Source organism: Chinchilla lanigera, unplaced genomic scaffold (genome assembly GCF_000276665.1).
Source record: "Chinchilla lanigera isolate Chin_1 unplaced genomic scaffold, ChiLan1.0 scaffold00057, whole genome shotgun sequence".
Lineage (NCBI taxonomy): Eukaryota > Metazoa > Chordata > Mammalia > Rodentia > Chinchillidae > Chinchilla > Chinchilla lanigera.
This window is the reverse complement of record NW_004955458.1, coordinates 12609288-12634296: the sequence shown is the minus strand read 5'-3', so window position 1 is coordinate 12634296 and position 25009 is coordinate 12609288. Positions and strand designations below refer to the sequence as shown.

At 42.2% G+C, this 25009-nt stretch overlaps 1 protein-coding gene across 1 annotated transcript in view; it reads right to left on the bottom strand.

Moving 5' to 3' along the window:
• Positions 1 to 9491: 9491 nt before the first annotated feature.
• Hmga2 (high mobility group AT-hook 2) overlaps positions 9492 to 25009 on the bottom strand; it is a gene marked incomplete at its 5' end in the record, with an annotated part of 131016 nt that continues 115498 nt past the window's right edge. Inside the window, 2 exon segments of the mRNA XM_013521020.1 lie at positions 9492 to 12508; positions 23145 to 23177. Coding sequence (XP_013376474.1) covers positions 12464 to 12508; positions 23145 to 23177 — 78 coding nt within the window.

The window sequence follows — 25009 nt, the reverse complement described above, 5'->3', positions numbered from 1 at the left end:
CCATGATGGAAAACAGTATGGAGGTTCTTTGAAAGAGCAGAAATAGAATGATCATGTGATCTAGAAATCCCATATATCCAAAGGAACTGAAATAAATGTTGAAGAAACTCCTGGGCTCGCATGTTCGTTGCAATAATCAGGATACAAAATTGACCTAGGTGTCCATCAGCAGATGAAAGCTAAAGACAGTGTGATATATGTACATGACGGAATATTAGTCAGGCGTAGGAACATGCTGGTCTGCATCTGCAGCAGTATGGATGGAGCTGGAGGAAAATGCATTCAGGGAAATTAGCCAGGCACAGACAGACAAGTACCTCATATTCTCACTCGTCTGTGGAAGTTAAAAGGTTGATCTCAAAAGAATTAGAGAACAGAATAAGGGTGACCAGACTTAAGGGTGAACAGAATAAGGGTTTCCAGACTCTGGGAAGTATATGGAGGAGAAATGGAAGGAGAGAAGCTTGTTAATAGGCAAAGGGGTACAGTTGAATGGCAGAAAAACTTCAAATTTTCCTCAGCACTATGGCTGACAATTATTTTAAACACCTCAAAACTAGCTAGTAGAGACAATTCAGCACAATGAAATGATATATGCTTGAAATAATAGGTATACAGTTACTTTGATCTTATTATGCATTGTACACATGTATAGAAATGCCACATTACCGCTAATTTCTATGTCAATTAAAATAAAATATATTAAAACACCTACACAAAAAAGAAATTATGTGTATGGAGAAGCTAGTGAGTTAAAAAAAATGCATCACTCTAAACCCAGAAGTTAAGGGAAAAAGAAAGAGGCTAGGCACACTTCCTGTGTTCCATAGGAAATGAATGTTTCCTAAGTTCTTTTCCTCCAGCAGTTTCCTAAGTAAATTGAGAGTGGACCATATAATTTTATAACTCTGTGAAAGAAGAAACAAAAGTGCTTTCAGAATGATTTGTTCTCTCATTTTTAGCTTGAGAAATAGGTGAGGGAAAGTTATATTTTCCTATTTCTTCAGAGCCTTTGAATAATCTTTAACAAACAACACTTGGAAAATTTGTCTTGTCCCTCGTGAGATCAGGTTCTGAATGAAGTGGAGTGAAAAAGTTTTCAGTACAGTCCCTTCCCCCGTCTATCTCCCTTCCTCTTGACGGGAGCGTGCAACACCATAGAAGCACCACAGTTACTTCGTGCTTTTTCTGTTGCTCTTCCTGGACCAGAGCTAATATGCACTGACTGTCCTCACAAACGATATGAAAAACTTGACAGAAGACTTGAAAGGTGGGTGTAAAATCTTCCTCGGAGGGTGGTTGAAGGATGATTATTTAAGGAAATAGGATTGTGATTATTGGGAAATTGGGCAAGACTTTTTTTTTTAGTTCAACAAATGTTGCAGGCTCTGGGGTAACAAACCAAGGAGAAAAGAATAGCCTCATGGATTATCAATGAACAGGAAGTCAAAAATAGAGCATTGTTTTCCTCCAATGGTTTGTATGTGTTAATGTAAAGCTAGATTTTCAGTTTATGTTCAGAGGGAAAATGGATACATCAGAATGCTATTAAAATAATTGTGGAAGGATTTTCACCTTCTTCTGTAAGATTAGATGCTGGCTCAATATCTTTTGTAAGAAAAGTACTTCTTTAAGCAGAATATACCTTTCATCCAAATGATATTCCAGAGACATATTTAGTTGAAAGTTGGAACCATGTTGGTCAAAAACCTATATCGTGTCATCCATTATGACCAGAATAATAGCCACAGTACCAGACATTTACCCTTGTGTTTTAACACAGGATGTTTCAATTACTTTATTTACTAGCTTATTTTCTTCATAACCTCTGGCTAGACTTTATAAGAATTATAGTTATTATTCTTATGCATAACTATGAATATTTTTATATTACTCTACCTCTAATAAAGGACGTATCTCCTGCATGTATTTAACTTAAAGTAATATACAAAACATATATACACATGTGCACATATGTAGTGACACATATAGATATATACACACATACACATATATCTCCAGTGACAGAGAGAAATGAGCTCTCTGATGAAATTCCACAGTTGTCTGTAGTGTTGCTATTTTGTTATTTGTTGATCTCATGCTCCAGAAGGCTCTATTGTCAGTCCGGGAAGTTCCTTGTTTCTCTAACCTGGAAATACAGTTCGGAAGTATCTCAAAACATGTGAGATACTGCAAGCCAAGGAATTTCCTTCCATCTAGGACTATTTCCTTTATAGATTTTTAATCCAAATTCTTACCCAGATGAGCCACCTCCTTTGTGTTTTAGCTTTGTGAACATCCTAGGACTCCAGGATCCTAGAATTTTAAACCTAGAAAGGATATTAAAGATCTTACGCAACCACCATCAGTCTGTAGATAAAGAGATCGAGACCCAAGGCTTCTCACTCTGAAAGTTGCGAGGACAGTAAAGGCCTCCTGAAGGCTAGTTCTGCTATCTTTTATTATGTCCCTTTATGCTCTTACTCACTAATTTATGGCATTAACAGGATGTTTTGGGTGAAAGTGATAGAAACCCGACTCAGACTAACTTTCAGAAAAGAACAAACTTCATTAGTGAATGTACCTGAAAGCCTTCAGGCATCCTGCAATCTAGTGGCTCAGATAATGTCTTCAACTCTCGATCTGTCTCCAAAGTTTGTCTCTGCTTTCTGTGGTGCTGCCTTCATTCTCAGACAAGCTCGCCCCGCGTGATGGTGTCACGCCTTGCTCCTCTCCGCCCTTCCCTCAGAAGTTACCAGCTTGCCTCCTACCAGCTCCACTTCTGCTAGACTGCTTAGGAGCCTCGGCAAGTGCTAACGACAAATCTGGCTGGCTTGCCGTGGGCTGTACCTGGACTGCACCAAGCAGAGGGTCCAAGTACCTCGACTGGCTTGACCCTTCCTTCCTCAGCCCACGCGCCTTCCTCTGCACCAGGGACTCGACGCCAGCCACAGGGGGATCTCACAAGCTGAGAGTCAAGAAGAGAAATTTCAAAAATATTCTGCCGCAGCTAAAATAAACTAGGTCCTGAGTACCGAAGTTCAAAGAACCACTGTCTGCGTCAAGCGCATATTGTGTCCAAGACGCTGAGCTAGGTGTGCGTCTGTAGAGCCTCTGCTGTCCGTTCATTTCTTCATCAGGTATTTTCCCCAAATGAAGGTGCCAGCAGAACGTCGAATTCACAGAACGAATCAGAGGAGAAGCTGTGCTGGCTGTGTTGAGGAAGGGGTGGGGAAGCAACTGAGACGTTTGGGGTGCTGAGCCCTGCCGAGAGGAAAGTGAGACCCCGTTGACGGTCAGCAGGGTCACGGAGGACCGGAGGGATCTGGGGAAAGGCCAGTCGAGAGCTTGCTCAGTCTAGTGCGAGCCAGGTGGGGTTGATTCATTCATTCGAGCAGTTTGGGAGGGACTGTGGCGGCCAGCTGCTGTGCCACGTACTGGCATGCAAAGGCGGCAGGAGCGACCTCCCTCGGGCTCCCTGCTGCACACTGAGCTGCTGACTGGCGATCGCTGGGACTGTTGCTAAGCGGCCCAGGGTGTCGCGGGAAAAAGCACTGCAGGACCCAGCTGTGTAGAAGCGAGGGTGTGGGTGTGAGGACTGTGGAGAAGGACCCCCGGACAGACCTTCAAACGGAGACTTGAGGAGCGAGAGAGGCTTCCAGGGGGAACCCGGACTGGGAGAAGGGAAGAAACTCCAGGCGGAGGATACTAGCGCCCGAGGGAAAGGGCTCAGCGCGAACAGGAAAGAGGATGCCTTCCGTGCCGTCCTAGGACACCAGGAGGAACCAGGGAGCAAGGCTGGTGGGAGCCTGGGCTGGAGGAGGAGGAGGAGGAGCCAGGACGCGCCAGGCCACCTGGGCCACGGGAAGCCTGCGATCTGCGATGCGGTTGGAAGCTGGCACCTGCCGTGCGCAGGAGAACGGGAGAGGAGTGAGGTGGAGCCAGAGCCCACGCACGGGGCGGCGGCTGGGATCACAGGAGCCGTGACGGGGCAACGACAAAGGGGACAGCTGCCAGAGGCACCAGGAGGTCTTCGTTCTGCAAATATGAATTCTTCTGCAATCGTCGGACAGGCAGTCTAGTACATCTTGCGAGTTTGTGTAAGCGGCACGTTTTCATTAGCTGTTAGAATTGCAGGTTTTATTTTCTATGACAGTATTACATCGGCTGGGGATTCCGCTATGCATAATTGTTTTACGGCTCAAGGTATCCCTTTGTAATAAATAACGGCTGTATATCAGCCTGCCTACCGCCTGATTTAAGAGACGAGGCCTCAGGGAACTTGGTCAAGTCTACAGATTTGGGGACTGAAGCTAACGGAACGAGCGTCTTAGCTCTGGTGGTCCGGCAGAATGTTCTGAGGCCCACAGCCCGCCTGCCTTTAGCATCCCTCGTTTATCGGCGCGTATATCCTCCTGATGCATAGCCTTGGACGGCCGCAGAGTGAGTGCCAGGTTTTGGTGCTGTGTAACGCAAGCGAAGTCCAGTGATAGGGAGTGACAGCTTGGGACTGGGCGCGCTGTTATTTCAGCGGTTCCCTGGGGAGCCAGCTTTGAGAAATCCAAGGTCATCCTGGGAAGTTAGGGTTGAACACACTAGAGATCTGAACGCAGAAGTTTCATACTGACGAACGTTTGCATGGGATACTCTACCCGTGAACATCAACCTAGAGGAAGCGGGCAGGACTTGAGGGCAGACAATGGTTCTCTTTCCCCCGGTCAGTCACTTATGGCATCTGAGCCTTGGTCAACCTGTGTGTAAAAGCAAAATATAATAATACGGCTATACGTGGTATATGACTATTATGATGCTGAAGATGAAAAGAAAAATTTGTAAAAGTGGTTTGTAACCGAGAAATGAAGACACAGAAAGAACTGTCAGCTACTTGTTGCAGTCAAGCTAGCCTAAATTAAACTGGCCACAGTGGTACATTCCTATAATACCAGCACTGGAGGGCCTCAGGCAGGAGCATCGCAAGTTTGAGACCAGTCTGGGTCAGTGAAACCCCGTCTCTCTCTCTCTCTCAGACACACGCACACTCACACGCACACTCACACACACAAAGCCACACTGTGCTGTGGTAAGAAACAGCAAAGTTTCAGGACCTAAAATTAAGTTTCTTTCCCCTATGAAGTCTAACGTTAGGACAATGGCTCTAGGGGCACATCTCCCCCACCCGCCAGAGGCAAAGCTCGCTCACATTGATCTCACCTCGCCGCATATGATGTTTACTCAGGGAAATCTGCTGGTTGTGCCGTTATAGCAGGCAGCTGTGGTCTTTCCCTTCTCCTGTGTGCAATTTCACTTCTCATGGAAGTGCACTTTCAGTTTTCTACCAGACAGCACCCATAGGCTGGCTTTTTCTTCCCTCCCCCTAACTTGCAGAGCTCCCCCTGCTGCACAGCCTCTGGGGAGGCACAAGGAAGCACACCCAGCCCGTCAGGTCTGTATTGTGGCTGACATAATGATCATCCCCAGAGTGAAATTGGCTCAACAATATTCAATCCTAAGATTTGGTTGGAAATATTGACTAAAACAAAACAAAACAAAACAAAAGCATATCTTCTCTTGCTTGTTTGGCCAAAAGGATGTGGGTATGGGACTTACAGCAGCTGCCTTGCTACCAGGAGAAGACAATCGATCTGGGAATGAAGCCAAGGTAGAGAAAGCTGAACTATACGGTGTCTGATTCCCAGCCACATTCTCAGGTCCCTAGATCAAGCCATGCCTGACCCTCTCGATTTATCAGTTACTACAATTTCTTTATTACTTAAGCCGCTCTGAACTGGGTTTACTGTTACTTGCATTTAAAGGAATCTTTGCTCATACAGTTACTCATTTTCTTTTCTTTTTTTGAGACGGGGCCTCGTAGTAGGTAGTTCAGGCTGGCCTTGAACTCACTATGGAATCCAGGCTGACTTCAAACTCATGGCAATCCTCCTGGTTCAGCTTCCTGAGTGCTGGGATTATAGCTGTGTGCCTTCACACCCCTCAGTTATTCATTTTCAATGCAAGAGCTGCCAGCCTTGCTAGGAATATGTAAATCCATGGAGAAAGAGGTATCCAGCCCTTAAATCCCATCCCAGGTCTGCAAGGTCATTGGGGAAAATTGAAAATAGCAGAGCTTTATCTCCTCGTTTAAATTTCTTTGCTCTTCTAGTATTCTCTATGTATTCAATTATTCCTTGCCTTCAGAACTTAGTGTCCTTAGGTTTCCCTTTGTAACCTAAGGCCCCACGGGATACAGAATAGTCTTAAATTCTATAGAGGAGGACTGGCCGGAAGAGGATGACTAGGTGGCCTAAAGAATCTAATGAGGCTCAAAGGCTGACTGCAGAAGGGCTGTTGGTTTGGTTCCAGTAGGTGGGTGGGCTACTGATACATGCTAGAATCAGAACTGAAGGCTACCAGCCAGGAGGAGAGACGCCAAGAAACCCCACACTCCAGCAAGGTCGTACTTCCCGCCACAGCCAGTCAGGAGGCGGGAGTAGTCAGGGCCAAGGGCGGTTGGCACCGCAAGTCAGGGGGTGAATTTTAACACAGGCAAATAAAGCTTGAGGGCATCAGGGACCGCAGTCTGTCTCGGATGGAGGCAATGTGCATTTTGAGAATTTCTAGGAGTGACTCTTTATTAACCAAATCCAGTGAGATCACAGAAGAAATCACACAAGGAAAGGGAGTACCTATATTAGTAATGATTTCTGCATATAGAATGTACAATTGAAATCATGGTTGAAAGGCTGATAACTTTTTTTTTTTTTTTTTGGTTTTTCTCCGGTACCGGGAACCGAACTCACGACCTTGCGCTTGCCAGGCAGGGGCTTTTGCCGCTGAGCTAAATCCCCAGCCCCAAGGCTGATATCTTTTTGACCATCATCTCTGGGTATTCCTGTGTGCCAGTGATCAAATAATGATAGAATCAGGGGGAAACAAGGTTAACTTTAAGCTTATTCCACCGCCAGAAGCAGAGTGAGAAAGAACAGCTAACACTTTATAGTGTACTATTTGTACCAAGTACTTTCAAGAATTTCATATATATTGACTTATTTAATCTTCAAAAGAACCATTTTAGGTACGTCCTGGCACGTCTATCTAAGGTGAAAAAAAGGCATCTTAGAACAATGACGGTAACCTCTCCAAGCCTCAAGTTCACTCTTGCCTTAGTTTGCATCCCGTAGTACTTTGGACGCTTTGCCTGGTATTTCTAGGTACCAGTCAGCACTGCCCCGAATAAGGACTGAACTGTCTGAATTTCAAAATGAACTTTTTCCTCATTCATTGCATCACTTGGAGGGTGGCTGCTTAAGTGAGAACCCCTTTTCCTTCGGTTCCTCTAAGACCTAGCCAACCCGCCCAGCACTAAGCAAACACCAGCCACTGACATGGCCTGGGAAGACAATGGTGTTTCTGGGATCCGGACTATTCCTGGAGAAGTCCTGGCAGTGCTAAAAGGACCCTATTTTCTCCCGTTTCTCTAAGTTCTCAGGGGCAGCAGACTACTACAGTTAGGTCCTCAGGTACCATTTTTTCCCATGGCAAGTTTCTTTCAAGATAGGTATCTCGTGATCTGGGTTCTGATAGTGCAACATCCTCAGAGGTCGCTCTTCTGTTTTCAAGAATGTGTGCTTAATCTAGGATTAAGAAAGGTATGGGGCAGAAGTACCGGGAGAAAACAGGTAATCTGATGAGAGATGAGGTGGTGGGATGAACAGGTTGCAGGGCCTAGGCCCAGGGTTGGTAGAGGGGAAGACTTAGGGCCCCGGGAAGGCTGGTATAAGGCTGAGCCCTAGACTTGCAGGAGCGGGGAGGAGGTAGATCACCAGGGTGTCAAGTCAGGCTCCAAGGCAGAAAATAAGAGCCCAGCTACTGTAAACCAGACAGGAGGTATTGGCTCACGGGTACCAGGCTTTCTCCCACTGGATGCAACGGGGTCTTTGTACAAAAAGAGCACTGAATAGGGAGCGCCCTGAACTTGAAGGGTCCTAGTCACAGCCGCGTCCCACCTACTTCAGGAGGAGAGCAGCAGATCGCAGCTTTTACAGATGGCTAAACTCAGACTAGAGCTGCAGCTCTGTTGTTGCTTTTGGACTCTCTGGTTGTTGTCCACCTGCATGGCATATTTTGAAAGTAATTTTGATTATTTTCAGGGCTTTTCCCCTTTGAAGGCAGATTTCCTAAATCTGAAGAGTAATTGTTCAAGGATGGTCTTAACTAACTCTAAGAATCAGTGTTGTTCAATAGTAAAGTCATGTCACGCAGGTAGGTCTTGGAAAGTACACCCATTCTGCCCTGTCTCTGTTTTTGGGCTTATGAGTGACTTGTTTCATGACAGTCTGACTTCCTGCCCTGGCTGAAGCGTTACTCATTCTTTAGTTCTGCTTCGGTCTCTGCCCATACTTCTAAACGACTCACCCTGCGTCAGCTCATCAGCTTTGCGTAACCTTTGCCTTGTGGAAGAATATCTCCCCTTTCCACCACCACGCAAAATGCCACACTGGCTAAGATTCATTCTGCATGCAGCCCCGGACTTCTGACAGTGACCCTAATGTCCTTTTCTGAGACGGCTTGCAATTTGTCCCTGGCGTTGGTAGGGAGTTCAGGCAGTATCTACTTTTGAGAGGAACTCAGCCAGATTCAATTCACAAAGATCTCGTTTGGGTTCAGCTCCCTCATCAGAAGTTTTGGTTCTTTGCGGGCACGTATGGACGCCCACGTGCCTTTACGCTTCCAAACAAAATCCCGTGCATGTTACGGCCCTCACTGTTATTTGAATGCATTGGCTGATTTCTTCTGGACATGCTCCTTGAACTTAGATCTAAACTGTTAAGATTTCTTCATGTAACTTTATAAATGTACTGACTTATTTTGAAAAAGCAGGACTATAACGACACAAAACCTGATTTAGACACCATTTAGTATCATTTCTAAAATATGGTAAAAATTTTATCCTAATCATCTCAGTACAAGCACATTCTTCCTAGAAACAAACTTCCCCAAAGAAACTCCATAAACAGAGTTTTAATAACCAGAGTGGAAGCCCAGGTCTGAGATTTTTTTTTTAAAAAAACCCTGGATTGACTTATAATCAGCAACTGAAGTGTAATGATCCTGAACTTTGGGGAATAACTCTGATTCTGCTACTGGTTTCTTATAGAATTGTAAGCCTCCTATTCAGGAGAAACGTTGTGGCTCTCATTTCTCACTCTTCACTGTCTGTGTCCGTCCAAATATTACTTCAGACGCTTCCCTGGCCAAGTTTGTGGATGCCGGCCCCAAGAAAAGGCAGTTTTAAACTTCAGCCTGTTCTTCCTTTACATTTTTTCTCAGGTTATCTCTGAGGAATTTGACGTCTAACTGTTCAAAGTGAGTGTAGGGTAACTGACTTAAGGGTATGATACTTAAAAACGCACTTCCTGTTGTGTATGCACGCGTGGCCACTCACTGTGCAAGAGGTGAAATAAAAGGACGTGTGAAGGTCTCCCACCTCGGCCTATTTTCACCAAACTTTATTGTTGATTTACTGGAATTGTAACACAGAGTAGGAATCAAAACACGTGGGGATCACAGAGGCTGTTGTGTTTATTGTGCAGAACAGACAGTGATAATCCACTAGAGAAATATTTTCAACAAGCAAGCGATTCAAAGTACAATCATAGACAGCAATTCTACATGAAGAACAAAGAACAAAGTTAGAAGACACGCAAAGGAACAGGCGGAAGTCCACTGCAGTTACACGTCTTGATACTCTTCTCCTGCAAACATACCTAACTTGCAGAAATGGTAGAAACGTTAAATGTCCAGTCTTACTTAGCCGCGACCAACAACAGCAAAGAACAGTCCTATAAAATTTATCTCCCACAAAAATAAACTATATATATAAAATTTTATGATGTTCTTACTGTTCCATTGGCCACAGCTTTTTTTTTCAGTATGAAAAATGAGGTATACTGGGACTTAAGAGGTAGTTGTGTGTTTTGATTGTACAACGTAGAGGAAGTAAGAGAGTGACCTCATCCGAGATGGAACCTGCTCAGCGCTTGCAGTCTGGCCAGCATGAGCAACTGCTTCCGTTTTATGAGCTGGCCAATGAGGTTTCCAAAAGGCCCATCCGAAGATACGGAGTGGGACTTTTACTTTTATGAGCCACTGTTTATTTGCTTATTTAATGCACAGTTAAGAGTCATGTTGAGTTTTAATTCTCTCCACAGGTCCTTTGGTGATTCACAACAGTAAGCGACCTGCCAGTCTCCGAGAGGTATGTGGCCTTTGCAATTACCTCCCTGAAGCGGCTGTGAGAGAGACGGTTCTGAGTTTCGTTTGGCTTCAGTACTCCAAGTCATACTGACACAAGCCGTCGGAGAGACTACCTCCTGGCCCAGTGGATAATACCATGTTAAAGTCAGCGCACTCACTAGGAGAGAAAGGCATACAATATTCTACACAAGAAGTGTTCAAAATAAATCTGGCTGAGACATATTACAAAAATCACATTTGTGTAAAATACAGGAAAATATCTGTCAAGCATTTTCTTATATTCAACTAATCTTAAAAAACACATATTTTGATTGCATTAGGCAAAAGCTAACCTTGTTCCATTTCACCGACAAAGCTTCAAGTTTCTTTGAAGGTTGGCTTCACTTTATTTACGTGTTTTTGCCAAAGTATGTAAAAATGTGTTCTTTTCTATCAAATGCCTTACAAAAATAGTTTTGATTAGGGATAGCTGCAGTTTGAACCATTTCAAACACTGGAGGAAAAAGATGAACGCTGCAAATAACAAGTTCATTCCTTTTAAAGTCTGGAGGTAGGTCTTTGCAAGTCAATTAGTCTATTTCCTTAAACAATTCATTTGAGGTACAGACTCAGAGGGTAATTAAACATTACAGTCAAATTATGCATTTGTGTGTGTATGTGTGTGTGTGTGTGTGTGTGCGCGTGTGCGCACGTGCGTGGCGTGTACTATGAGGAAAGAAAATTATCCTTAGAATCTAGGAGCCACTGGTTAAAAGCACGTTCAAGTTAATGGAGAAATCTAGCAGAGAAGCTGAAACAAGTATTTGTAAAATTTTAATTAAAAAAACATAGAAAAATACATAGCCATGCTGAGACAGAGTGAGGAGATTGTTTCTTTAACTGTAATGAGTGTACAAAAAGAACTGCAGATGAGTGGAATCACCTACCCAGTAAGTTTTTCTTTCTTGCATTGCTTGTGTATAGCAGCACGTAATAAGTACGAGACTGTAAATTCATTGTAACATTCAGAGGTAGTATTGAGTAGTGGGAATATTGCATCTCTGGCTAAAAGTGCAGTTTGAATGAAGAGATGGTGACCGGAAACTAAAGCACCTCGGTCAACCATCTTATGTCAAAGTGTGTCACTTGAAGTAACACTAGGCTTAATTTGAGGTAAGTGGTATTCAGGTCTTTCACCAAAACGGATACACAATGGAGAGAGAGAGGGAGGAAGCCAGGGATAGAGGGAGAGACAGAGACAGACTGCTTTTAAACTGTCATTTAGCTATAGCAAAGAAATGTAGATTCACTCCTCCCACCTCGTCATTCAGGTGAGTTTATCATGCATTATTCTGTTGTACCTTTTCACTACACTACAGAGGGTCGCGAACTTGTCCAGGTTCCTGAAATGCTTTAAGACTGACAAGTGTTATTTATCGCTAAGGGCATTTTGGCTCTGTAGGAAGTAGATTTTCTGAAAACAGAGTGTTGTCCTGAAAAACTTCAGAGTGGTGCGAGTAATTTATGACTCCAGCTGCTGTGTGTGATATCCGTAAGTACAGGAGCCGGCGACATTTACTCGCTTACTTCCCTTTTTGAAAAATGGACCTTTTCTGGCTTGCTCACTGAATGAAAGGATACATCAGCATTTCGTCTCATTTAGAAATACAACACAAAAAAGTTAACAATCATCAAGTAAGTGTCTACGAGATTATACGCAAAGGAGAGGATAGTATCTAGTCCTTATCTTTGGTGTTCTACACAGAGGGGTCACTACGGCGAGCGGGTGGGGAGGCGTGTGGGACCCGCGGGTCACGCACCGCGCCTTGGCCGCTGTTGCTAGACGCACGCCCGCTGCAGGGCAGTGACCAGCTCAGCCCAGCCGCTCAGGTCCTCCTCACCCGCCCACCTCTTGCTCATCAGATCGACTATTAGTAGGTTAAGGAGAAAAAAAAAAAAAAAGAAAATAGTCATTAAAAGTTGCATTGTTAAACTGTGTCCCCGTGTTTACAGCAGTTTTTCACTAAACCTGGGACCGTGAAGGGATTACAAAGAAAGTGATTAACATAGCTCTCGGTAAGGTTACGTGAGGTCGCCCGCCCCGCCCGCCCCGCCCCCCGCCCCGCGGAAAGTGGAAAGACCATGGCCATAGAGTGGAGTGGTCACTGCAGTGTCTTCTCCCTGCGAAGGGGTCAACTGCTGCTGAGGTAGAAATCCCGCGCGGGCGCCCCTAATCCTCCTCGGCGGACTCTTGTGAGGACGTCTCTTCAGTCTCCTGCAACACAAAGGACAGCAGGGTCACAAGGGCTGCGGGGTCCTGCAGGGCGCACGGGTGAGGCAGAGCGCATGCCCAGGGCTTCTCCCACCGCAATTGAGGAATCAAGGTGTTGTTTTTTCCCAGAGCCCTCATTAGCCACTGTTGACTTACAGCTTGACATCCTGGAGGCTGGTCAGCAAATTCAATTGTTTGCCGTCCAGAGACTGTCAGGCCACTGCAAGTCTGCTCGCCAAGGAGCGTCAAAAAGAAATGGGTGAACTTTTCCCGACAGCAGGCAGTTTTACAATCCGGAGTACGGGTACAAAAAACAGCCCAGGGGATCTTTCCTGGAGGAATAAATCCATTCTCCAGACATTGTGTCATCATGGCTGATGTAAGGTAGATTTTTAGAGTGCTCACTAGATGCTTTTAGGTACTGGACAGAAACCAAGACACAGAGAAAGGTCAGGCCCAGGGTTACAGCTCAAGTCCGGTCAGGTTTGGGCCACGTCGCACGGACGTGAGACCCCATGCGCGAGAGCTAAGCCCTGTGCAGGCGCCGGGGAAAGCACCAGTGGATCTGCAGAAAGAACCCAGGGAGGGGACTGCAAAGTTCCTTTCCAAGGCCATTTCCTTGTTCTCATATTCATTAAAGCGCGTTTTGAGACAGTGACCAAAGTCTGGCATAACTGTTCAATCCCAGTACTAAATCCATCCAGTCCAGCCAAATATTTAATGGCGGGCCAGCCAAGCAGAGAAAATCTAATATATACGTTTTTGCAGGGCCTCCTCTACATATAAAGCGGACTCCTCCTTCTCTTTCCCTTTTTCTGATTCCTTACGGCTCTGGAATTTGTTGGGGTTTCTGCAAACCAGCCTGAGCCGCGAAGTTCTTTTTCCTTTTGCTTATTTAACAAATGTGTTGTACCTTTCAGGACATGGGTGGTAAAGCGGAGACAATAAACATTTCTGATAAAAGTGTCGTTAGCGAGAGGATGATTTTTATCGAACGCTGCACACTGTCCCCGAGCATGGCATGTGAAAAAGATCCGGGAGAAGAGGTAAACATTTACTCCTGCAGCAAACCAAGCCCCTGAAAGAATGGCCAGCTTAAAACAGCTTATAACAGCCTTCATACTTTAATAGATTTGATTTTCCACATGGCTTCACTTGGTCTGGGTGGCTAGCTGACACAATTTATACCTCTCTTCCTCTCCCAGGTCACTACAGTACACCATTCAGTAAAGCAGGCCTCAGAGCCTGTCTGCATTATATGAGCAAACTCCCATTCATTAGTGTCTGAAACACTTCGGCTGTGAAGGGGCTCCTAAATGCTACCATGTGTGACGCTTTTGCGTAAAAGCAGCAAATGGGAGAGAAACGGCCCCCATGAGCGGCACTCCCATGAATGCGCGCACACACACGCGCACACGCGCACACCAACTGTAGCCTGGGTTTTAATCACAGGCCACCGCTTACTGCAGACCTTTTGCAAAAGGTTTCAAACATTCTCTTTCCCCCAAAGACCCAGAAGGCTGTAAATCCTGGGAATAAACACACATACAAATGAATGGATTACAGCTTAAAAAATATAACCACAGCAGCATCAAGTCATGAGATTTCACACTGGTTTTGTTTAGTCTGCTCCGGGTTTTGTGGGAAATGTGGAAAGTATAAAGCTATCTCCCCTTTCCTCCCCGCCCCCAAACGTGGGCTTCGCATATTTAAGCAGCAGGTTTATACCTCTTGACGAGGCAACGGGCCATGACCCTGGGATTCTCTGTGGAGTCCTGGGCACAAAGGAGTATGTAGCATGATCAAAGCTATGGACAGACGAAAGAGAGACAAGCCAAGGATCAGCTGCCCCATGACCTTGTCTTTTCACTTAATATTTAAATTCCAGAAAGTCACTAAGCTGTTCGGCAGATATACTCTTTGTCCGCTCCCAGAGGACTCACTTCTCATTATGACATGAGGTGTGGACTTACGTTATTTCTCTGAGACAGACCACGGCATAGGAGCTGGTGGGACTATTTTATTTTGCTTTCTCACAGCTAACAAATTAATAGAACCAGTCAAGCTGGAAAACCTCCTGGACCAAGCTGCGATTATTGTATCTCTAAGTGCTTGATTTTCCTCTACTATCTGAAGACCAGTGTACTTCAAAATCCGGAAGGAAATAGTATTTTCAGGCCATGAACTTACAAAGACCTTGTACTAGGTAGAATGTGACCAGCTTTTCAAAACATTCCCAGACACTGTGCTTGATCTGAGCTCCTGAAACTGATAGTCAAACCCCTTAGACACAACTCAGGCGAAAACGGTCCCTGATATTGTTTTCTTCGCTTAATAGTTCTTAACACAACGTGGGAAGCTGCTTTATTTATGTATCTTTCCCCTGACCTTGAAATTCTTCTGCAAGAATCTATCAATTAATAGAAGGAACACAACTAGGAAGTCAGGATGGGAGGCCTCACCCCATTAAACTTTTAGGGGCAAAGTGGGCTTTCACAGACTCACCAGTATGGTTTTCTCAAATGTCAAATTAGAGGACGGATTTCTCTTCCTGGCATGGCCTTCCCTGGGAAGGAAGGCATAGTTGCAAGCAGATAACGCTTTTCTTCCTCTGCGAACCTCAGGTCTCACTTCTCCAGGGACCCTGTCTTTTGTGACATGAATGGCTATCTCATAGGAATGCACTGGAAAATGAATATTCCTTTGGGAATAGGATGAAGTTGGAAAAATCCCCTCTGCAGTCCTACATGTCACAGTCGGGCTAGACTTCACCCAGGACACTTCTGCAGTGCCAACAGTGGGGTGAAACAAAGGACATGGGGAGCAAGCAAATGACCCTGCTGTCCCCAATGGAGTACTTGGTAGGGAATCTCTAGCTTCCATCCTCTGAGCCCCTTTAGTAATTAGAAGACATGGTCCTGTACTATAGACAATAGCTTGGCCTCCCGTTGTTTTTTAAGGAGTGGTTTACATTTGGAAAATTCTGCCAAATGACCTTTGAGTGTGAGGAGCTCCTCAAGGGTGGCTTTGAAGTACTAGGGAGGCTGGAATATTGTGGCTGTGAGCTGCACCATCTCATCAGGAATTAGTGGATGGGGTGGGAAAGCCGAAGAGCAGCTCTCTGGTCAAGCAGGCTTTCTTTGGAATGGGGCTGCAGGAATGTCAAGATAAAAGGACTGCAGTGTGAAGTACACAGTGACATTTTTATGAGCACCAGCCACTAAAACCTCTAAACACTGAGCAGGTCTAGGCGCTCACGCAACAACTTTACCGAGACAACTGAGGTCGCACCATGCTAGGGGTGAAAAGACCGATAAAAGGGGGAAAGATAATGGGCAGAGTGGGAGAGCTATGTTTTTATTATAACTCTGGGAAAACCAACCTAATTTTGCCTTCATTTTTCTTTTGTTTGTGGAAAAAGAGATTTAGTAACTGTAACACGTTCATTGCTTTGGCTAAGCTTGAAAAAAAAATCCCCACTAAAACCTAGGAATACAGTCTGCATATACTGCCATTCTTTCAAGTTGGTTCAGCACAATGGGTGTGGTACATATCTGGATACAATTCAGCTAAATGATTAAAACAGGAAAAGGAAGAGAGCCTAGTGTCTATCCTTAATTCCTAGTGCTTGATGGAATCTTGAAATGCCTCGAGTTTCATCACGGATCTTACCACACAGGCATGGAACGCGTGTACGATGGAAGGAAGTTCAGTATTTCAGGCTGAGAGCTGAAACTCTGGGTTTAATTTTCAAATGCAGACTAAACAGTGAGTTTGTAGTGGAAGAGAGGGCAGTAAATTCTAAATGGAACCAGGAAGTGGAAACGCTCTCACTGCAAACTTTAAAGGTTTTGTCACCACGATGCAGCTCTTTGTGTGTGTGTAGTAAGGGATGCGGAATCACAGAAGCTCATGTTAGTGTTAGTATGTCCTTGTGCTTTTTTAATTGCAAAGGATCCTGCAACTTTTTCTAACCATGTGATATTGCAGCCTAGAAATACATACGTAATTTAAGCTATCTTGCCAACAGACCTACAAATACCTGGTAATCAAGAAAAGGTAGTTAAAGGTGACTGACTTTATCTTGGTCATCTTAATATGTTCAACATTTTAGGTCTTAGAAGGACATGCTTACAAGTTTATTGTGTTTGTGAATACCTCAAGTCAGTCCTGTCAGAACAGAAATAAAGGGTTCCTCTCCTCAGCAGGAGTAACCAGGAACCAATCTTTCAAGTTCAATCTGCAGCTAAGAGACCCACAAGACCTTCAAGCCAAGGTTTTCTATTTTTCTGTCAGATATTTTAATTTAAAATGGATTGGGGCTGTTTAACTTCATGGAAAGTGATTATTTCCTCCAACTAGGAAAACTTTGTAGCAGATTTAAAAAACATGTTGAATGGAACATATATAAACCATATAATCTGGCAAGTGCAAGGGATTCTGATGGAAATGCAAGGCGGGAAATATGTTTTTCAAAAGGAGACTGGAGAATTTGGGATAGCTGCAGCCTCTTATCCTTCCTTTCAGCTGTACGTACAGAACACTACACAGGCACATGCTGCCACACGCTCACTAACGGTGGGTTTACACGGGGCGTGTTTCGTTTAAAGAAGGTTGATTGCAGGCGTCACTGACCACAGCTGCCAACCGCGGCTCTAAGGGGCTGTGTAAGCAGTGCTCTATTCCCACCTTATCAGGCCAGTAATGATAATGTCCTTCTAGCTGCACTGTAGGATTGTGTGAGAAAGAATGTAACAATCACCCAGAAAAAATTTAAAGATGAGTAAATATCCTCCAAGACTAGTGTGAAATAGTGACTATTAATGTTAATTACCCACCCTGTGTTTACTTCTTCATCTGTGACTCAGCAACAGAGTCTTAAGAGTGGGGTAAAAAGTCATTCTTGCCAAATAAAGTAAAATTTGGATTCAAAGATGCACTTCTGTTAGTCACGTGGTGATCTCAGCAGTTTCCTCATTGTACAGATGAGGCGAAACCTTTTCCTTTCATTTCTACATGCAAAAAATTTTGCTTGGCTGTTGTATTTGTTGTCAAACAATAGGATGCGTCTAGATTTTCATCAAACATAACCGTGTCAATGTTTTTCATTATGCTGAACGAGCTTTTGAGTATTATGAAAATATCGATAATCACAGTAAGGTAACAAATATTTACTTATTCAGTGGACATTTGAGTGACTATTTTTTTTTTTTTTTTTTGGTTTTCTCCGGTACGGGGAACCGAACTCACGACCTTGCGCATGCCAGGCACGCGCTTTTGCCGCTGAGCTAAATCCCCAGCTCCTTGAGTGACTATCAAAGCTGTCCTGGATGGAAAGGGAGTGGCTTAGACACAGCAACGTATTTCTATTGACTTCTGAAGGATTTTCTTAGAAAGACTAGACTTTAAGGCCAGTTATTATTTATTCTATCTTAATTTGGTGTTAAGAAGGAAGTTTAGACGTTGAATAAATAATCGGTTTTAATGCAAGTCACTCCAAATGCAGAGGAAAAGCCTTTAGCAGTAAGAACAGGAAAAGCCCACAAATACTGCCATTTCTTGTGCAGGCTGGTGGACAGACCTCCACACAGTTACAAATAGTCATGCTTTAAAAAAACTCCTCTAGCGAATCTGTCAAGTCCAGAAACACTACAGTTTGTCTTTTGGAGTCTTATATGTGCACTGCCCCCAGTTGAGTGACGTTCTTTCTCTTCTGTTAGAAGTCGTATCATCCCTTAGAGATAGTCTCTGCCAAGAAACAGCTAAGTGCCTCTCGCCAATATCCCTGTATTACAAACGTGAGCTCCGCTAATTACTTCATCTGTCTATGCTTAACAGTCATCTTGACACACTTCCTCCGCCCTCCAACTTCCATGTGCCGCTGCGTCCTTGAGCCGTTTCATCAAGGGTTAAATGTCGGTTGCTGCTTTGCTCTCTCCTCTTGCCTTGACCTTCGCAATGTCAGAGGTCAGAGGTTAAATCAAAAAGTATTTCCTATCCAACAAAACAGTGCCTCTCAAGGAAGCCTTTGATATGATTCTCCATGTTTTGCCAGTTGGTACCAAACATTTACTGGCCCACAAAATGTTTTACCAGCTTGAAAGAACATAAGTAGGAAAATAAATACATCAGCCCTCTTTATGACTTAGGTGGTGTAAATCACTATGCTCCCTGAGTGAGCGGACGAGTAACTGTTTGCAAGTCTGATTTATTAGGAACTATTTACTGCACTGGCCAAGGTACTCTGTAAAAGATGAGTGTCAGAATGAGAATGCTCTCTCCTCTCTCTCTCCTGCCTTCCTTCTTTGTGTGTCTAGACTAAAAGCCCCCAGTAAAAATGCCTTCTTTGAGAACAAGATGCTGACTGCAATTCATCAACTTGCTTGTCCGAAAACAAAATCTCTCATTTTACTCCAAACAATGTTTAGGTTGTCTGAAATATAAACATCCTTAAAACTGCCCTTGAAGTCTCTGTAAAAACATTCAACATTTTTTTTAGGGAGGGGGCAGAAGCCCGGGATAGCCAAGGCTTACTGAGATTTCTTTGCCTTGGTACCACCCGCAGAAGATACTACTCACAGGTGAAACCACCACTATGACACTGAAAGCTTTGTTTCCAGTTTTTTTAAGTGAAAAATTTCCGATTTTTTCACTGGGAAATTGAAAACAACAGGTTTATACCTGCCCTGACTGCCAGCATATAGCTAGCGCAACAGTGAGGAAAGGAGCCAGAATCCATGAAGAACTGTTAGGATTTTAAAAACTTGTTTTCCCTTTGGGTAAAGCTGAGGTAGGTAAAAGTAGCCAGAAGTAGCCTTTTTAGAAGTTCTAGTTAGAGATTTATTTTTATCAAAAGAAGAACTTGAGAAGCAGAGTCCCCTCCATCAATAGTAATAACCTGACATGTTAAAGGTATTTCTTTTATTTTATTAAAACAAAAAAAGACTGAAAAACATGCCTCTAATCTTCCTAAAGTTTGCAATGGAAACCTACGGTTGGGAGCTGAGATGCTTCAAATTGCCAAAGAACTAGCTAATTTCTATTTCTTTGTGTGATTTCTACTTAGTCAATTTCTATTTATTATTTATTTATCCTTTTAAAGAAAATATTATAGAGTTCACGCTTTCAGTGAGTTTGGAATTTAAAAACATTAACGCGAATACTGTGCGAAGTTTTCCTCTTTAGGACACTGAAGGGGTGATTCCCTTTCCCATGAGGGTCAGAGGGCACATTTGAAGTCTGCATTTTCCAAACATAAATTCCCACAGTAGTCCTCTGCTTGCACATTTGTTCCTCTCTAGACCCAGGTACTTACGGACACAAACAGAAATATGTGTGGATGCTGAGATTTACCGTAATTCTGAGTTTGTCTCCTCAGAGAGAGCTCTGACACTTTGCATACCAGTTTTAGAAAGTGGCATTCTTGAAGCTGTGAAGTTTCAGAATTTGATGGCATAAATACAGTTTTCCATGGAGTCTTTGCAATTTCATTTGCATATGACATACATATAAGGAAGATGACCCTGAGTTAGCCCTAGTGATAGGATTGAGTAATTAACATATAACATTCCCTAATTTATAAAAAAATTCTGATTTTAAAAACATGCAATGAAAACACAAGGTAAAAAAGGCAGAAAATTTGAAATCACTAGAATTTTTAAACTCTTAAAACTAACCATCCTAGAAGATGAAAAATTTAGCAACTTCAAATAAATCAGAACGCAATATCCACCAGGAAATTCAGACAAGTATGAATTTCTCATAATGCGCTTGTGAGTTATGGGACAGGCTTTGTTATGACCCGTTTCCTAGATGTATAATTAGGGTAAAGACAAATTAATTAGACCAGTAATTGGGCCAGAACAAAAAACTTGTCTCCTTATACGCTGTTGAGACCTTTTCTTTACATGGAAAATATTTACTTATGCTAAAATCTTCATCACCTTGAAAGAGAATCAGAATGTGACCCCTCAAAGTGCTTTTGATGAAGAAAGGATATGAGCTTGAGTTAATCCAGATTGCCACATGGAAAAGCCATCTGGGAGGGCATTTTGAAAAAAACAGATGGAAAAGGAAGAGATTCCTTTGAATGTAGTGTACAATTTATATTATCCTCCGTGAGCCTCCATGCAGTTCCCATGTTTATATAATTTATCACTGTGTCTTTAGACAATACAAATTAGGTAGTCCAATGAGCTCATGTTCTTTTTTTTCTTTAATTCTAAGTCTCAGCTCCTCTCCTTTAAAGGGCAAATTTGAAGCAGGGTTTATAAAACAGCCAGACTGATCAGTGAGGGTCTACCTAGTACACTGGTGGCTCCTTTGTGATTCCTATTTCTCTTGGGTAAAGACTGTGATTTCATTTACATTATATCTTGGTGAATTAAAGCCTAATTTGCAAACAGTTCCAGACAAATTAATGATTTCTCCTTGGATGCATCTGTTCCTGCCACTCTACTTTTGTATATGCTATTCATTTTATCTATAACAGTTTCTTTTCTTAATGGTTCCATTTTCCCTAATGCAACTGAACAACACCAAAATCAAACAAAGCGACAGAATTCCGCTTTTCAGGAAACCATCCCCTTAATAACCCATGACATCTTACTCATCCATCTGTATCCCCTGTGTGGCCGATATCCACCTGACATTCTGTGGTCATTTGTTCAACAAATGCTCAAACATCTTTTCATGTGTTTTCACTGAACGCTGTACCTTTCCTCCCCGGCTGCACATTAGGATCACATAGAGAGTTTATGGTACACACTTATGCTTGCGTCTCCAGCGCAAATAAACAGAATTCATGACGACTGGGGCCCGTGGTACGTAGGTAAATGCTTACCAACTTTTCTCTAGGAAAAAAAAAGTCTAGATGTGCACTATTTGTTAATTTCCATGGTTAAATACCCTCTGTGGAGTGGATTTCAAGCTACACACTTGACATCACTGACCACAGGATTTGAAGAGACACTCACATTTGGTTCACAAGGGCTCCCTCCGGCATAGCACTGGGTAGTACCCAGGCATGTGTGTATGTGATACATAGTCTCTAGGCAATTCTAACATGCAGCCAGTATAAGGAGCTCTGAATTAGATTCACATTTCTCAGATGCATGACTCTTTTATTCAACTCACCTTCCCTAGAACACAGACTAAATCAGTGCTGTTGACAAACCACGGGAGGTTATTAGCGTGTTACAGCTCACGGCCCATGGGGCAGCAGCGAAAACGCTGCAGCGTACCTTTGACTCAGAAGCCAGAACTGTCCACTGTCTCTGGAGTTTCTTACTTATGAAGGGTACAGCCTGAATAAATACACAGTGGTACCTCGGTCATGAACTTAATTCTTTCCCCAATTCTAGTTACAAACAGAACTGAATGAGAACCGAATCAAGTTCAACAGTTAGGTTCAATGCTGATCTTAGGGGAATGTTTGATTAAGCTCTTGTTCAATTCATTTTGGGACCAGAAATGTGGAAAGAAGGAAGTTTGTGAACCAAGGTACCACTGTACTGGGGATTTTTGTTTTTAATCGTATCCTTGCTTTTATCCCAGTTAAAGTACATGTGCAATTTTTGGAATTCATTTCTTCTAGATCCTTACATGTGTTTAAAAGCTTCAATTTTCTTCCAAGCACCGTCTTTAAAAATAAGGGATAAAACGAGACTGCCTAGATAGTCTTTTCCAGGTGTCCTAAGAGGATAGGATGAAAGGTACATTTTTTTAAAGGCCTCTAGGGAAAAAGATTCTATAGATATTTTAAATTATATGACCGAAATCTACAAGGAACTTGATAACTCATAACACTGCTTAATACTTTGCTTTAATGGGCTCTACATGGTGCTGCCTAGAGTTATTTAAGGTATCTATTTAAACCCAGAAAGAAAGAGAACAGCAGGACACCCTTACACTTTAATAGGTCACATTCTTGGCAATCATTATTAATTTACTCTTCAGTTTTGTTTTTTTTCCAAGTTACATTTCCTCAATAAATATGCATTTTATGCTTTGATGTACAGACTATAGTTAGGACAAAGAACTCCAGGCATATGGGACAAAGAAATTCAAGCTGGTTTCTACTTTGAATATTGCCAAAAATTTCAGAGTCATTTAACCAAGGCCTGAGAGTTCATTAATCTGCAAAATTAGTATAATTTAATGTTGTAGTTTCCCAACCCTATTGGGAGTGTTTTAGGATCAGCAAATGTTATAGAGTCTATAATATGGACTAATTCAATGAGCAGATGTTTCTGGTCACAAATCAAGAAATAATTTGCAATTAATAACTTGTATTAAGTCAAAAAATACAGCAGTCAAATACAAAGAACAGAATTTCATGTTTAAGAACTGGTAAAACACATGATAAAACTAAATATTTACACGTGGGACACTGAAATATAAGTTTTCATTTTTAAAGGATTTACATTTAAATGCATTGAAGATCTAGATTTTGAGTGTTTTTAAACACAGTTTCAGACTATATATAATCTTAACTTTGTAGGATCCAACACGTGTTAAGAATGTACCAATCTGGAAAAATACTCATTAAATGCTTAATTTGGGAACCTTTATTAAGTACATATTTTACTTTACTTTTTTATACCAATGGGAAAGGAAAAATTATAATGACTGTCTTTACCTGAGCAGGCTTCTTCTGAACGACTTGTTGTGGCTAAAGACAAAACAAGAACAAAAAAGAAACATTATTTGAAAAAGAAATGCATACAATGAAAAACATTAAGCATAATTATTTTAAACATAGATGACTGCAAAGCAAAGAAGAAAATTTGAAGTTCAAATGGTTCATCTCTGGGTAAAAGGGTTATTCATCATCTTTGTTGAGAAAATACGATGAAGGTTATCTCAATGAAAACAATGTTCAGTTGAAGCCCAATATACATACCAACTGTATGAAAATAAGCATACGATTCAATCACTTTTTTAAGTCTACATATCAGGAAATTGAGAAAAGGTCTAAATTATTTTTTTTTAAAAGAATTTTATTGAGATAAAAATCTACATACTATGCAATTAACTCATTTAAAGAATATCAAAGTTTTTTGTGTGTTCAGGGGATTGTGCAACCATCACCACCATTTAATTTTAGAACATTTTTATCTCCCCAAAGAGCAACTCTGCATCAGTTAGTGTAGATTTTCATTTCATCCCATCTCCAAGATACCCTTCCATGCCTAACTTCCATTAATCTACTTTCTGCTCCTATACATTTGCTCATTCTGAACCCTGCCCGTAAGAAGAATCATACAATATATCATCTTTTGTGCTTCTAGCTTCTTTCCCTGGCATAATTTTTTTTAAGAGTTAGTTGTGCATCAGTAGTCCACTCCTCCTTTATGCCAAAGAGTATTTCATTGAATAGATGTACCGTATGTTAACTATCCATTTGTCAGCTGATGGATATCTGATTTATTTCCAACTTTTGACTCTTTTGAATAATCCCACTGTAAGCATGCATGTGTAAATTTTACTGTGAACATGTTTTCATTTCTCTTGGAGAACCTAGGAGTGGAAGGAATTTCTGGGTGATAAGTCAATTCTTTTTTTCTCAATTTTTGAGTGGTTGCCAGATGGCTTTTCAAAGCAGTCACACTGTTTTACAGTCCCATTGGCAATATATGATAGTTCCAATTTCTCTACATTTGTGCCAACACTTATTATTGTGTGTCTTTTTTGTCTGAGACATCCCACTGGGTGTGAAGTTGAATGTTAGTGTTTAGATGTGAGTCTCCCTCACAATCAATGCCACTGAGCAATTTTTCACGTTGGCCATCTGTATACCTTCTGTGGTGAAATGTTTAATCAAATCCTTTGTTCATTTAAAAAATGAATTATTCATCTTTTCAATATGGAGTCATAAGAGTTCTTTTTGATTGCCCGGATACAGCCCTTTCCCAGATACATGACTTGCAAACATCTTCTCCCATTCTGCAGATTCACCCACTTTCTGGTATTTGAAGAATATTTTTATCTATCTATTTACCTACCTACCTACCTATCTATCTATCTTTGGACATAGAGACTAAAGCTTTTTCTTTATAGTGGAACATCTCAGAGAAATTTTTCTTACAGCCTAAATTAATTTTCTAATATAGTATTAAAAATATTTGTTATTCTTTGGTAATCTAAAATACGGATTTGAAGTCCCAGTTTCTTGATGTATGTTATCCCTGGTTCACAGTCTCATGCCTGAATATAAACTTCACTTATTCCACCTGTACATCACAGAGACTCGTGAATAGAACTGAAGCATTCTGATCTGGAGGGTGACATACTTTTATGGTACAAATTAAAGAAACAAAATTAATACAGTTTTCCAAGTAACAGAAACTAGGGTAAATTCACTATATCGTAAGTACCTATTCATTTTCCTTCCTCTCCGAATGTCTGTAGTGTGTGATGTTTTATTGCTGGCACATTAAAAATGTTGTGCAAAAATTATCAGTTTTATCTTTTCCTGCTTTTACTTGGCCCAAACTTGCTCTG